The 13,687-nt window shown below is 32.7% G+C and overlaps 1 protein-coding gene across 1 annotated transcript; it reads right to left on the reverse strand.

Moving 5' to 3' along the window:
• Positions 1–9,081: 9,081 nt before the first annotated feature.
• LOC124916006 (protein ROOT HAIR SPECIFIC 17-like) lies at positions 9,082–12,416 on the reverse strand. Its single transcript, XM_047456743.1, has 10 exons — positions 12,316–12,416; positions 12,128–12,257; positions 11,999–12,043; positions 11,658–11,780; positions 11,075–11,163; positions 10,789–10,972; positions 10,520–10,701; positions 10,230–10,332; positions 9,600–9,931; positions 9,082–9,511 (listed from the first exon to the last, which is right to left on the reverse strand). The coding sequence occupies exons 1-10, from the start codon at positions 12,414–12,416 to the stop codon at positions 9,082–9,084; spliced, it is 1,719 nt and encodes a 572-aa protein (XP_047312699.1).
• Between the last annotated feature and the right edge of the window lie 1,271 nt (positions 12,417–13,687).

Below are 13,687 nucleotides of genomic sequence, written 5' to 3' on the forward strand. Positions count from 1 at the left end.
GAGTTGTCGATTCAACCTCTTCGTGACAAATATGATTAGACATAATATAACATTTTTTTTATGCACATATCATCATTAAAAATTTCACTATAAATAACGCTTTATCCAAAAACGAGATATTGAATAAATCTTTAACTCTCAAAGTTTTTCCCAACAAAATTATATGTAATCATTTTAGCGAATAACTTGTAACAATTCTTCACATGAAACTATCTATATATTACCAATGCATAACATCTTGTTCAGACGCGGACGTTTGATTGTCATACCAAAAGTAAAACTCTATTATGGGAAGAAGTCTCCATAATGTTTAATATTCTTTTATATCATTTCGGCTAGCAAAACCACTAGACCGATGATCAAACATTTCCTTAATTGTGGCGGTAAGCATGAAAATTTGACTTACCCTCATTTTCAAATAATATTATTATTTTTGTAATAATATTAAAATAATATTTTGAATTTTTATATTCAAAATAACTTAAAAGAATTAAAACCTAATTAAGGGTTAATTATTATGATAATTAAACCATAATTAAGAAAATTGATAAAAATTCCAAAAATTAATTTGAGGATAAAATATTGTATTTATTTTACCCAAAGTAGACCAAAGAAGAGGTTAAAAATATTTAATTGTGATTTAATCATGAATTATGTTTAATTTATGACTTAAAACAATTAAATAAATACCCAAACAATTCTCAAAAATACCCCAAAAAATAAATTATGTTCATAATTTTTATTATGATTCTATAAATATTTTTTCTGAAATTTTTGATGAAGAAAAACATAAAAAAGGGAATTAAAATCGATTTTAAATAACTTTTTTATAAAAAAATAAAATAAAACTGATGATCATATGTAGCAGAAATTATTCTAATCTTTGCAGCAAGATCTTGGACTATCAGATGAGCGCTCATGCTTCATCCAACAGCCTAGACGCTCCCACGCAGCCCGCTGCAACGAATCAAGCGCGCGCCTACCGCACCGCATTAATTAACGAGATTGTTAACCCCGTTAGTTTAATCACTAACAGACCCAACGGAACCCCGCGTTCCGTCACACCAAGCGACGTCGTTTCGATCATCGTCTTCACGAAGGTAGGGGAGATCGTCGGAATCGTGATATCGCTAGACATTTCTTCTAGAAGGGATACCGAGGTCATTTTTATGCCTTATCCTCCCAAAATTCATTCATGTGCTCTCCTTATCATCGCCAGTAAGACGCCCTTATTCTCCAACCTTATCATATCATGGATAAGGCTGATAGCGAAATGGATAGAATTTAAGGATAAGCTCGTCGGAGTTCAAATTCGACTTGGATTGTATTCCTTGATCGACCTACCTGTAGTATAAATACTCCATTACTCTTCCACAAGCAAATTATCAAACATTTACAAAACAATACCCACTAAATCAAAGTTTGAAGAATCAGCCAAGAACTGGTTTTTGTCAAAACCTCCTCTAGCGGCTCCTACTTCGATCCAGGCTTTTGAATAGCTTCCAACACACATAGGGAGTGTTCTCCAAGTGTTGGTATGTATCCAGAACTCATGTATATCAATCTATAATTGAAAATTTTGAATTTGTTCAAATTTTCTTGTTTGATTGGGTTTGATCTGTTCTTGAGCTTGATCATGTAATTTCTTTATTTAGAATCATTCTATATATCATGTATGAACTTTCTGTTGAAAGAAATCAGATCAAATCAACCTAAATCAAGGATTTCTAAAATTTGAATTTGAAAACTAAATTTTTTAAATTTTGTGTTCTTGGTTTTGGGGTTTAATTTGGAGTTTTTTTATCTAGTTAGTTGTTATACATGTTTGTTGATATGTTATGATGGTTTTTAAGCAAGTGTAACAACGTTTTGATCACGTTTGATTAAACTGCATTTTTTAAAATTTAAGTTTAAGAATTGGATTTTTGAAATCTTGTGTTCTTGGTTTTAATCCGTATTTTTTTATGTAGTTAGTTTCTATACATGTTTGTTGATATGTTAGGATGATTTCCAAGCAACTATAATAACGTTTTGATCATGTTTGATCAAACTGTGTTTTTAAAAATTTTGGAGTTTGACTCAATCTTCAAAAAACTATTTTAATGTTTGAATGATGTTCTTGTTTTGTTGTGTTCAACTACATTTATCATTTTAAAGCCAAGAACAAAAATCAGACATTGAAATGGCCTAATTTGAAAATTCCCAAAACTTGACCTAGAAATGGTGTTTTGAAATTGATCTTTATAGAGATCTTAAAATCGTGACTTATGTTAGTGTTTTTGTTCTTCATGATCATATGAACTAAGTGTAACTTACAGATCATGATTTCATGATCTGAATCAAAAGTTAGGGACTTCTGAAATTTTGAGCAAAACAAGAACACTCGGTCCTAAGGCTTTAGCCTAGGACCAGTGGCTCTCGGTCCTGTTCTTCAGTCGTGACTGGGAAAATGAACCCAAGCCAAAACTCAGGACCGAGAAAACGAACCTGGAACCGAGAATCCTAGGATTGATGTTCTTCAACTAAGACTGTGGATTAGGATCGGTGTTCTTCAACTAAGACTGAGCACTCCCTTTAAATTATGACCGATGTTTCTAACCCTAGGACTGCACTCCCCTTAGCCTAGGACCTATATTTCTAAGCTTAAGACCGAGCCCTCACTTAGCCTAAGATCGGTAAACCTAACTCTAACCCTAGACCTAGGACTGAGAATTACTTAACCCTAGGACCGAGAACCTAGACCGGTAGACTTGACTTGGGATCGAGTCTCTTAGGTCTAGGACCGAGCATCTTGAGTTTGAGACTAAGCCTCCCGAATTCAGGACTGAGCTCTCTGGTCCCTTGACTCATACGACCTGAGCCTTAGCCTAGACCACCCCGGTCTTGATCGAGCCCGACCGAGCCTATATCGGCTAAACTGAACCCAGATCTGAGGACCGACTTTGGTCCTAAGGCCTATTTGGTTCCACTTTTCAAAATTCAATTTTTTTGTAATTTTGGAACCCGTATCCATTTTTAAATTATCCCAAAAGGTCGGAAAATGTTATCTTAATAGTTACATGATACTTCCTAAACCAATGTTTTGGTTAAGGTCCTGTTTGAAATTTATTTTTAAATTCTAACACTTTGCTTTGACATTTTTAGGTTTTGTTAACTTGATACCAGCACAACAAGTACACAACCCTTTTTTAATAATTTTGTATAATTATTTACGTATTCTAAATATATCATTGTTTAGAACCCATGGACTACTAAAATTGAATAAAGTGTTATAAATAAAAGTTTTATAATTGTTATAGTATTTTCTTTTAAAAATAAATGTTGTCATTTGAAGGGCGCGAATGACATGGCGTGAAAGCCATTTCCCGAGCATAACTAAGACACAAATCCTTACATAAATTCTGGTATAAATACATTTATACACGTATCATTTTATTAATTTTTCATAAAATTACTTGGTGACTCTGATTCTCAAATAAATAATCTTTTAAATTAATTATGTTTAATTAATTTAAACCGGGTTTTGGCCAAATTATTTATTTCTCCTAGATTATTAAAATTTGAACGAAGGATTAATTATTTTTACATAATTGATTTCCTACCGCTCTAGATATTTTCAAAATATTTTAAAAACTAAATGTTTGATTTTAAAATATGCCTAACACACAAACCAATGTTGAAATCATTGAACCTAAGCAAAGACTTCGGGCCCTCTCCTTATATTGTCATGTGTCCACAAGACACATGCTAAGTTATGTGGGATCCACGCTTGGACCTAACACAAGTGTCTGAGCCTACATGGGCAATGTTCTCTTCCCTTTATTTTTCGACGCCCATAGTGACATTTCTATATATAGTAATGGAAGCAAGCTCATGATACGTCGTAACTAGACTTTTGACACTAAACCAAATATCGTCCCAAAATCTAATCGAAATATCATTCCCCACAATAAATTTAGACTGCTCGCGAAAACTTTTTTCACATGGAATAATTTTCCTCCAAATATTACACCCCGCTGGATAAATAGACATTTTGGTGAACCAACCAGACCAATCATGACTATACTTATATCTAATTATTGATGCTCAAAGACTATTTGGCTCCGTTGAAAATATATATACCATTTGGATATAAGAGCCTTATTAAAATAAATAAGATCTCAAATATCCTAATCTCCTTGATCTCTAAAACATTTACCCTTATCCTAACTAACTAGATGACAAAACGATGACTTAGAAGATCACCATAGAAATTTACACATTATTCTCTTTATTTTCACCACCACACTCTTGGGAGAATGAATAACATCATATATGTGACCATAGATAACAATACACTCTTAATGAGGATAAACCAATCCCCTTTCGAGATTATTTTAATTTTACATCTAGATAGTTTATATTCCATTTTAATTGTCCTGCACAGAATAAGTAGTGGGAACAATATTTACTTACGTGACATTCATTCATTTGATGCAATTAGCTGGCTGTCAGACTGCACAGGAGAGAGTGAAGCAGAGTAGCAGACAGCTAGTTGATCATGGGTAGACGTATGCTAACTTCAAACAACGGCTGAAACGAGGCATTAGACGTGCTCCATTAGAATGCCAAGTCTAATGAAAGTTAGACGTCGACGTCTAATAGCGTGTTCCATTAGACCATCAAGTCTAATGGAGTTAGACTGCCAAGTCTAACTATATATCACTTCAGACTAATCTGAAAGAGTTAGATTGCCAAGTCTAACTTTACATCTCATTAGACCACCAAGTCTAATGGAGTTAGACCACCAAGTCTAATGGAGTTAGACCACCAAGTCTAATGGAGTTAGACTGCCAAGTCTAACTTTACATCCCATTAGACCACAAAGTCTAATGGAGTTAGACTGCCAAGTATAACTTTACATCCCATTAGACCACCAAGTCTAATAGAGTTAGATTCCCTCGTCTAATATCAGGATTCATTATACCACCAAGTCTAATGGAGTTAGACGACACGTCTAACTACGTGTCCCTTCAGACTAGTCTAAAGTAGTTAGACTTTCTGCGTCTAACTTTCATCTGTTAGACTGCACGTCTAACTACGTAGGTTAGACTGCACGTCTAACTACGTCTGTTAGACTGCACGTCTAACTACGTCTGTTAGACTACACGTCTAACTACGTCTGTTAGACTGCACGTCTAATTACGTATCCGTTAGACTGCACGTCTAACTACGTCTGTTAGACTGCACATCTAACTACGTATCCGTTAAACTGCACGTCTAACTACGTCTGTTAAACTGCACGTCTAACTACGTCTGTTAGACTGCACGTCTAACTACGTATCTGCTAGACTGCACGTCTAACTACGTCTGTTAAATTGCACATCTAACTACGTATCTGTTAGACTGCATGTCTAACTACGTCTGTTAGATTGCACGTCTAACTACGTATCCGTTAGACTGCACGTTTAACTACGTCTATTAGACTGCACGTCTAACTATGTATCTGTTAGACTGCACGTCTAACTACGTATCTATTAAACTACATGTTTAACTACATCTGTTAGACTGCACGTCTCACTACGTATCCGTTAGACTGCACGTCTAACTACGTCTGTTAGACTGTACGTCTAATTACGTATTTGTTAGACTGCACGTCTAACTACGTCTGTTAGACTACACGTCTAACTACGTCTAACTGCGTCTAATAACCAATACGTTTAATGAACCTGATTCAGGTTAAGTCTAACTTAGCACGTTTTGATGCACCTGCACAAAAACAATTAGACGGCTTAGTTTCATTCTTATTTAAGTTTTACACAAGTTCATCATCAAAATACCGTTAGTCAAAATGATTTGACCCTTAGTCAAAATAATTTGACCCAACAAAATTACTAACCATCAATGAGTCGTTGAATTCCTTCCTCGACTAAAGGTCTAATACTTTTATCAATTGACATAATAAATGTTGTTTTAAATTATTTCCATAGAGCCACATATCTTTCGTGAGAATTGAATCCATACCAAAATACGCTCTCATTAGGTTTGATTCCAAGACGCCCTTGATTCCACGCCGACGTCTAAAGGGCCCAACGTAACAACTTTAATTGAATCAAATCAACCTCAATCGCTCTTTTTTAGTTCTTAATTTCCGATGTATCCACAACTCTAGGGCGCACCTCCAATGTTTGAAATTTAAAAGATTTAGATCTGACATTAACCGATTTCATCTAGTTGACCCAAATAGACTATTTCCTAACGTCTACCACTACTGCATAGGTCTGAGCTTCAGCCTTACGAGTATCTAGTTATACCGCTTCGAGCCTAGTTTGTTATATAGATTGTGTGTTAAGTAGAGACATATTCTTTCTTTGATTGTTAACACGGAGTCTAGTCGATGGTCGATCCTTTTCTAGAATCCTCCATCTACCACTAATGACATTCATGGTACAACGCATAGCCTTCCTGGAACTAAATGCGGGAGACACCTTTAAGGGTTGCTGAAAAAGTCGATTGAAGACTAGTGTCCGATTTAAAAGAAAGTGAAAAGTCATTTTATCTTCATGGCTCCTCTAGTAGCTTTTTTAGCATCAAATGGTGTCTTGGTTCTATTTTCACCACTCAAATTTGAGTTGGTGTTGTATTTGTTCAATTTGGCATTATGTTTTACCAAATCGGATTTATCGTCTCGGATTTTTATAATCCAAATAATACAATCAGCTTTTGGTGGGTCTTTTGCTGCTCATATCAATCGAATATTTTAGTGATCTTTTCTATAGTCTATGTCCATCCTCTTCTTAGCAAAAAAATGGGATGAAGTTGTCAGATCTAGAGTTATTTCTCATTTGTTCAATAATGAGTTATCTAAACTAATCTTCTATTTGAGGACCTCTTACAGGTATCCTCACTTGTTTTTTTATGAGTTTCTCATTATTTTGACAATATATGTAGATGATCAGTTATCACTTGACAGAACATTTTTTGGCGTTGTTTATCAACCCACGGGCAATGATAATTTCCATTATCGTCCAGAATATTTGGTAGAGATTCTTCTAACATTGCTAAATTGATTTGTTCGACTTGCTCTATTTCCTTACTCATCCTTACGAAATTCAAACGAGATCGTCTTTGGAGTCACTCTAAAAAAATGCAAGATTAATTGATATCTTTGTTGTAATTTTAATTTTTTTTCAAATTTGATATATTATTTCATGTCTAGATTATTATTTAAACGTGTTGATTGTTTAAATGTTATATTGTATTAATTATTTGCAAATTAATTTTGTATATATAACTCCTCTTTAAATCAATGAACTCCTTATTCAAAAATAAAAATAAAAACTCATCCAAGACTATTAATAACATTAATGTTTATGTTTGCAATGTAAGAAAATTGAACCATGCACACCAAACAAGGCATATGATTTTTTAGGGTTAGTGGTTGAGTAGTGGGTTGGCTAAGTAACATCAACTTTTGTTTATATTCGACCTAAAACAACTCAGCTAAGTTTGATCTAAAAAGCACTATTAAATTTATTAATATATATTTTAAAATATTATTTCATTTAAATTAATATTATAATTAAATATTTATATAAAATAATATTTTTTAAAAATAACCCAAATTCCGTACCTGGTCTAAGTGTCCAAACAAGGTCATTATTTGTTTCTGAAATTCCCGAGCTCCTTTGGCTTTTGCAGCAGGTTTCAATTATTTTCTGTAATTAATAACTTATTTTTCTGTCAAATATTTAGTGATTGATTTTCGCTTGTGGCCAAGCGGATTTAAGCAATGTGTCGTGAATTTTATGGACAACAAGTACAAATTTGCTTTCTGAAAGTCGATTAAAGTTTTATTTGACTTGTTTCAAGTGGGGTTATTTCATCACAGGTTTCATCAATCTATAATATCCTAAACTAAAATATCACAATACATTTTTTTTTATATCTTGGTTCAAATCATTCACTTTTAACCATTATTTTTTTAAAAAAAGAACATACTTCAATTTAAACGTTTTTATTGATAATCGTTACCCCGTAATTTAATCTCATAGTCTTGACTCTTGTCATTAAATTACTTTTAACAAATAATTATTTTCAAATAACCCCTCCCCTGCAAGTCCTTTGGAGGTACATTATAATAGAGAATCTAAAATGAAAACTTATGTTCATCTTCTTTAACTTTTTTTTTCAAATATCTTATATAAATGTTGATTTAGATAATGTAATATTATATAAGAATTCCGATTAATGAAGACAATTGTAAGCTCAGTCAAAGATGGAATATCCCCTATAAAATTATTACAAAGAAAAGAATGTTCAAATAATTCTTGTTTGATGACTTGTTTGTAATTCAATTGTTTGTTATTTTATTTGTTCTGTAATTCAGTTGTTTAAAATTCTGTTTGAAATTCAATTGGTTTTTTCAACAAAGTTAGAGTATGTCTAGTTTTGTTTCTTGAAACTCATTTTTCATCTTTTGGAGTTTTTAATGAAATGGCAATAAGCGGTTTTTCAAAAAAATATATATAAATACTTTAATTTATTTTTTTTTGTTTTACTAATGTATATAAATCATTTAAAAACTTAACTAATGTCAAAAATCAAATCAAACAAGCTTTTGATGTAAGTTGAGAAAATAAAATGAATTAATTAAATTAAACATATATTCATAAATTGTAACAATTTTTCTTTTATTAAGGCCTAAAAGTATTTTCAAAAGTGGCATTATTCTAACTCATTAATATTACCCTTAAATTAATAAGCTAAAGAATAATATGGATTGAATTCCAATCCATTAACAAATATAAATTGGGATAGAATTCAATCCATACTAACCATGATTTGTATTTGGACCCCTATTTAGAATATAGAAACTAGCCAATGTTTGATAAGTATGAAAATAAAACTAATGTACATGTCCAAATATGCTCAAACTTTATATCCTATCTGTATATCCAAATCCAATGTCAATGCCTGTAAAGAATGAAACTCAATATATGGTATGAAATGAAAAGCATAAACCTTTACATCTTTTTCTCTACTACCTTTTGCTATATAGTAAATCTTGAATTTATGCCAAAAACCCAATCATATATACAATTAATCTGAAAACATTAACTCCGGTTCTGATTGATCGAGTTTCGGCACAATTTCCGTTTCCAACTCTGTTATATTGGAAGTTCCTTTCCCTTGATAATCATCATCATAATCTGTAAAAATCTCATCAATTGTTGCTTCACTATTATTGTTTTTCACTCTAATGTGGCTGGTAATGGCCTGCCTAGCCATATCTAATAATCGCGCATCCTTATCGCTCTCTGTTTCTCCTCCTCCGCATATACATGTTGTCGGGTTTTCATGAAATTCACCTCGTCCTACTTTAATCTCGTTTGGTTCACCCATGAAACCAATCTGATGAGTTTGTATTCTTGTTGAGAATTCTTCCCACGAAGTGTTGTGTTTAGCCATGAAAAGCTTGTAAAGCTTTTTAGCATTTGGACGAATAGTTGGCTTGTGCCCAAAATACCTCCTGCAGTTATGATTTTGGTATTCAAATGAATGATTTTATTTCATTTATACAGAATGAAAGCTAATATGTAACTATGTATGTATGTTACCTTCTACCAGCTAATATTCTTGCCATGTTGCCATTGTTATTTGTGACAAAGACATCGCTTTTATCGCAAACAATGAAGTCAAGTGCAGCCATTCGAGAGGAAAACGATAGAAATGGTTCCAATTCTTCCTTGCTGGCAATAGTTACTTTTGTATGAAAATTTGGGAAGAGTGCTTTCAGAGGTGCCAATGTTTCTTCACCGCCATACACTTCTCCTGATGCGACATACATATGGACATCCTTCCTGTATCCTAGAGCTCTAAGCATAAGACCAACTTCCTCTGGTGTTAGAGGGCATTTTCCATGCCTTCTTTCCTTTTCAGGGTTTTTATTCTGTAAACACATCAAGATAAAGAATTCAGAAAATGCTAGACACATACAGGGACTTTTGAATTTGGTATAAAAAGTATGATTGAACTTTTTTAGTGAAAATTTGTGTGATTGTGCTACAGATTTTTGTAATATCACACATTTTCAACCAAATGGATTTTATTTGGATTTTGTATCAATGTGACAAATACCAAAAAGGCTAAAGTTTCTGTATTTGGATCTGCAAATTCCAAATACAAAAACAAATTAAATCTTTCAATGTCTCTCACAAAATTTAGTTTTCAAAAGTTTTGGTCCTCACATGTAATGTTTTCCATCGCTTCCTTATAGTGCCCAATTCACTCCTTTCCTTTTCTCCCCCACCATAATAGCACCCAGAAAATGCAAGCATATCAGGTTCGAACCTACCATAACAAAAACAAATATATAATCTGCATAAAGAAGCTATGGGAGAAACTCTAGTTGCAAGTTGCACTAGAGGGAAAGGAAACAACATATTCAATCTTCAAAGAATATACATTCTTGAACATAGCCATAGAATTGGCCAAACTTTTTTTTTTATCATAAGCAGGTAGGTGAGAACAGGCTTACCGTAAATGGAGAGCGATGAAATGCTTGCTTTTCATCCTCATTCTTTCAACCAATTTCTGACCCATTAAAATAATAGGATCAGTGAACTGTAGAGCATGATAGTTAACCCTGCATCTCATTTTCTGTAAATCAGCATCCAAATGATTTGAAAGCCTGTAATCAAATTTACCAAGCTGTATAACCTACACGAAAGGAAACTAACACACATCAATATCCAACTCAGGAAAAAATTAACATTGAAAAAATAAAAATTATTGAACAATTCTTACTTGCTTCTTCTTAAGGATAGGTAATACACGTTTTTCATAGCATTCGGGTGTGCATTTCCTTGGAACACGCATTCTGTATGGTGTTATATTCTTCCCCTCTTCAAAAGGAAGCTCTTTGATGATCTTGACATCTTTGGATAGGTAAGATATAAACCAGTCAACATCAAAAATTTCTGAAAAGTTGCTACAGGTAGAAAATATGAAATATTAAGTGAATGGTATAAACTATAAGCATCAATTCAATCATAGAGAAAGATTAATATGTCATAGAAATATCATGAATGACCTTGCATCCTTCCAGAAAGAGTTCTGATCTAGCTTCGGGACAACAAGTGTGGCATTTAAGATGTAAGCAACAACAACTGCATCAGTGATCTGCATCAAAAGGTTAAAATGCTTCCAAATTTAGCTAATTGGAAATCTAGATTGCCTATCCAAAATTACATGCCATACAAGAACACAAAGCAACTTGGGGAAAACAGGTGAAAGGACCAATGTAAAAGATCTGTCTGCTAGAGAGATTAAACAACAAGAGGGAAATAGAAAATCTGATACAAAAAGTGTACCAAGAATAACCAATTCATTAGTATCCCCACGAAAATAGGATCTGTCAGGTGTCTTTGTACATGCCTATAACTGTCAGTAGATAGTTCATTCATGAATTAGATCAATCAATAAGTTGTTACTATCCAATGATGTTTACTTTGGGAAGGAGATGCAAATTGAAACCACACAAGAACATCCAGTTTGATAGAAAGTCCTAATTTTACACTACTTTTATCTTTCTTTCAGTATCAGCTCCAGAAAATTGAAATTGAAAGGAACCATTTGTTTTCATTGTAATTTTGTCAAATGATGAAAGTTGTTACCCCTGTACGTTGTTGATTTAAGCCACCACTAGTCGCAATCATCAAATATCGATTCGGATCTGTTTTAACTTCAGCAGCTGCAGATAACATATATATAGTTTCATTCAGATTCATACACTTACTCTGAAAACAAATAATCCAATACAGTCATATCAATTTATATATACACTTACTCGGAAAGTTATCGCTAGCATTGGAGCAACCATGAAACAAATGCGATCGACTCGTACTCCATATATCCCTCCCTAGTATCCCACTCTTCGTCTACACATCCAATACACGCAATCAGAGCCGATCAACTTCAACAGAAAAGAAGAAGAACAAGTTATGATAACACTAACCAAACGACTCTCCTGTCTCCGATCAACCTCAAATCTGTTATGCAACTGAATAAACATAGACGATAAATCATAAATCAATCAAAAAAACCGCAAACAGCAATGAATTACAAACGGAGAGATAAAAATTACCGAATAAGAACGGTGTAGGAATCGACGAGTTGAAATCGGAGGTGATAGAAACGATAGAATAGCGAATACAAAGAGAACTATACAACCGACTATAGCAGATATAAGCGGAAGGAGGTGACGAATACGGCGACTGCGAGGGAAGAATACAGTGCCATGCAAGATTCTAAAGTGACGAGAGAAACGGTTACCTTGCCAGCTCCGCTTCGATTTCTTCATGGAAATAGTCATCGATGAAGACATTGAAGCATTCTTGGCTGTAGTTGAAGAAGACGAAGAAGACGACGGACATGGCCTGGCCAGCAGCTATTATGCCTCCTCTGATATCATATTTTTGACCTTTTTCAAATTACGAAACCGTGCATTTATAAACGGATTTGGTAAAATGTATCCGATCCTAATAAATTTACCTACATCCCATAAATGGGATTCAGCCACGTCATATTTAAATCATCTTTACAGCTATGAAATTGTTCAACCGTAATATGACACGAATTTTACATGCTCAGTACATTCCTTGCCACGTCAGCATTGTCCACGTGGCAAGAATATATTAGCGTGGGGAGATGATTGGTCTAAATGTAAAGCGACTATTTGTAAGCTAGTGGAGGCTATATTACACGATCATTTTTTATATTTATTTATTTGTTGTAGATTATTTAAAAGAAATAAAAAAAAATTATAAATTTTATTGATGTTTAATTAACTTATAAAATATATATTAAAATTGAATTATTTAAAACTAATATGTTTTAACAAATAATAAAATTATGAATCATTATATTATTTTAAGATTATTGATTTATATTTATAATTTATAATTTATGTATAAATATATTAGTTAGGACTTTATTAATATATATTCCTATTATAGAAATTATAGAAAAAAATCTTTCTTGATTCAATTCCATTTATGAAATAGAGATGCATTTAGTTGGATTGGATAATATACTATTTATATCTTTATAAGTATTTAATGACTAATATTAAATATTATAATATATATATATATATATATATATATATAATTAGAGTCAAAGATTTTTTAAAATATAATTAGAGTCAAAGATTTTTAAACGTTAAAGTGAAAAAATAATTATCTTACATCATTTTTTTGATTTAATTAGTCTTACATAGGATAAATGAGTCAAGCTTCTTCTTTTGAATATCTCGATCAAAACTCGACTCGATCTCGGTTTAACAAACTCGAATTGAGTTAGAGTAGCTCGATTTTGTAACTCGTTTTATAAATATTATAAACATTTATATATATATATATATATATATATATATATATAAAAAAAAAAAAAAAACCGGTGGCTCACTTTTTCTAAGTAATGGGGAGGATCGAAACATACCACTGAAACCTTAAATATTTGTTTCATATATTCCTCTTTTTTACGTGAGTATCTTCCCTCAAGTTCTTCATCTTCTCCTTACTCTTTTTTTTCCTTACAATCAAAGTAGCAAATCGATCTTACGCAGGCTCGATCATCCACATTTCAGACAACTGAGTAATTCGTTCTCGAGTAAAATATATAATTTTAATTAATAAATTTAATT

The sequence above is a fragment of the Impatiens glandulifera genome, chromosome 9 (assembly GCF_907164915.1).
Source record: "Impatiens glandulifera chromosome 9, dImpGla2.1, whole genome shotgun sequence".
NCBI classification, from domain to species: Eukaryota; Viridiplantae; Streptophyta; class Magnoliopsida; order Ericales; family Balsaminaceae; genus Impatiens; species Impatiens glandulifera.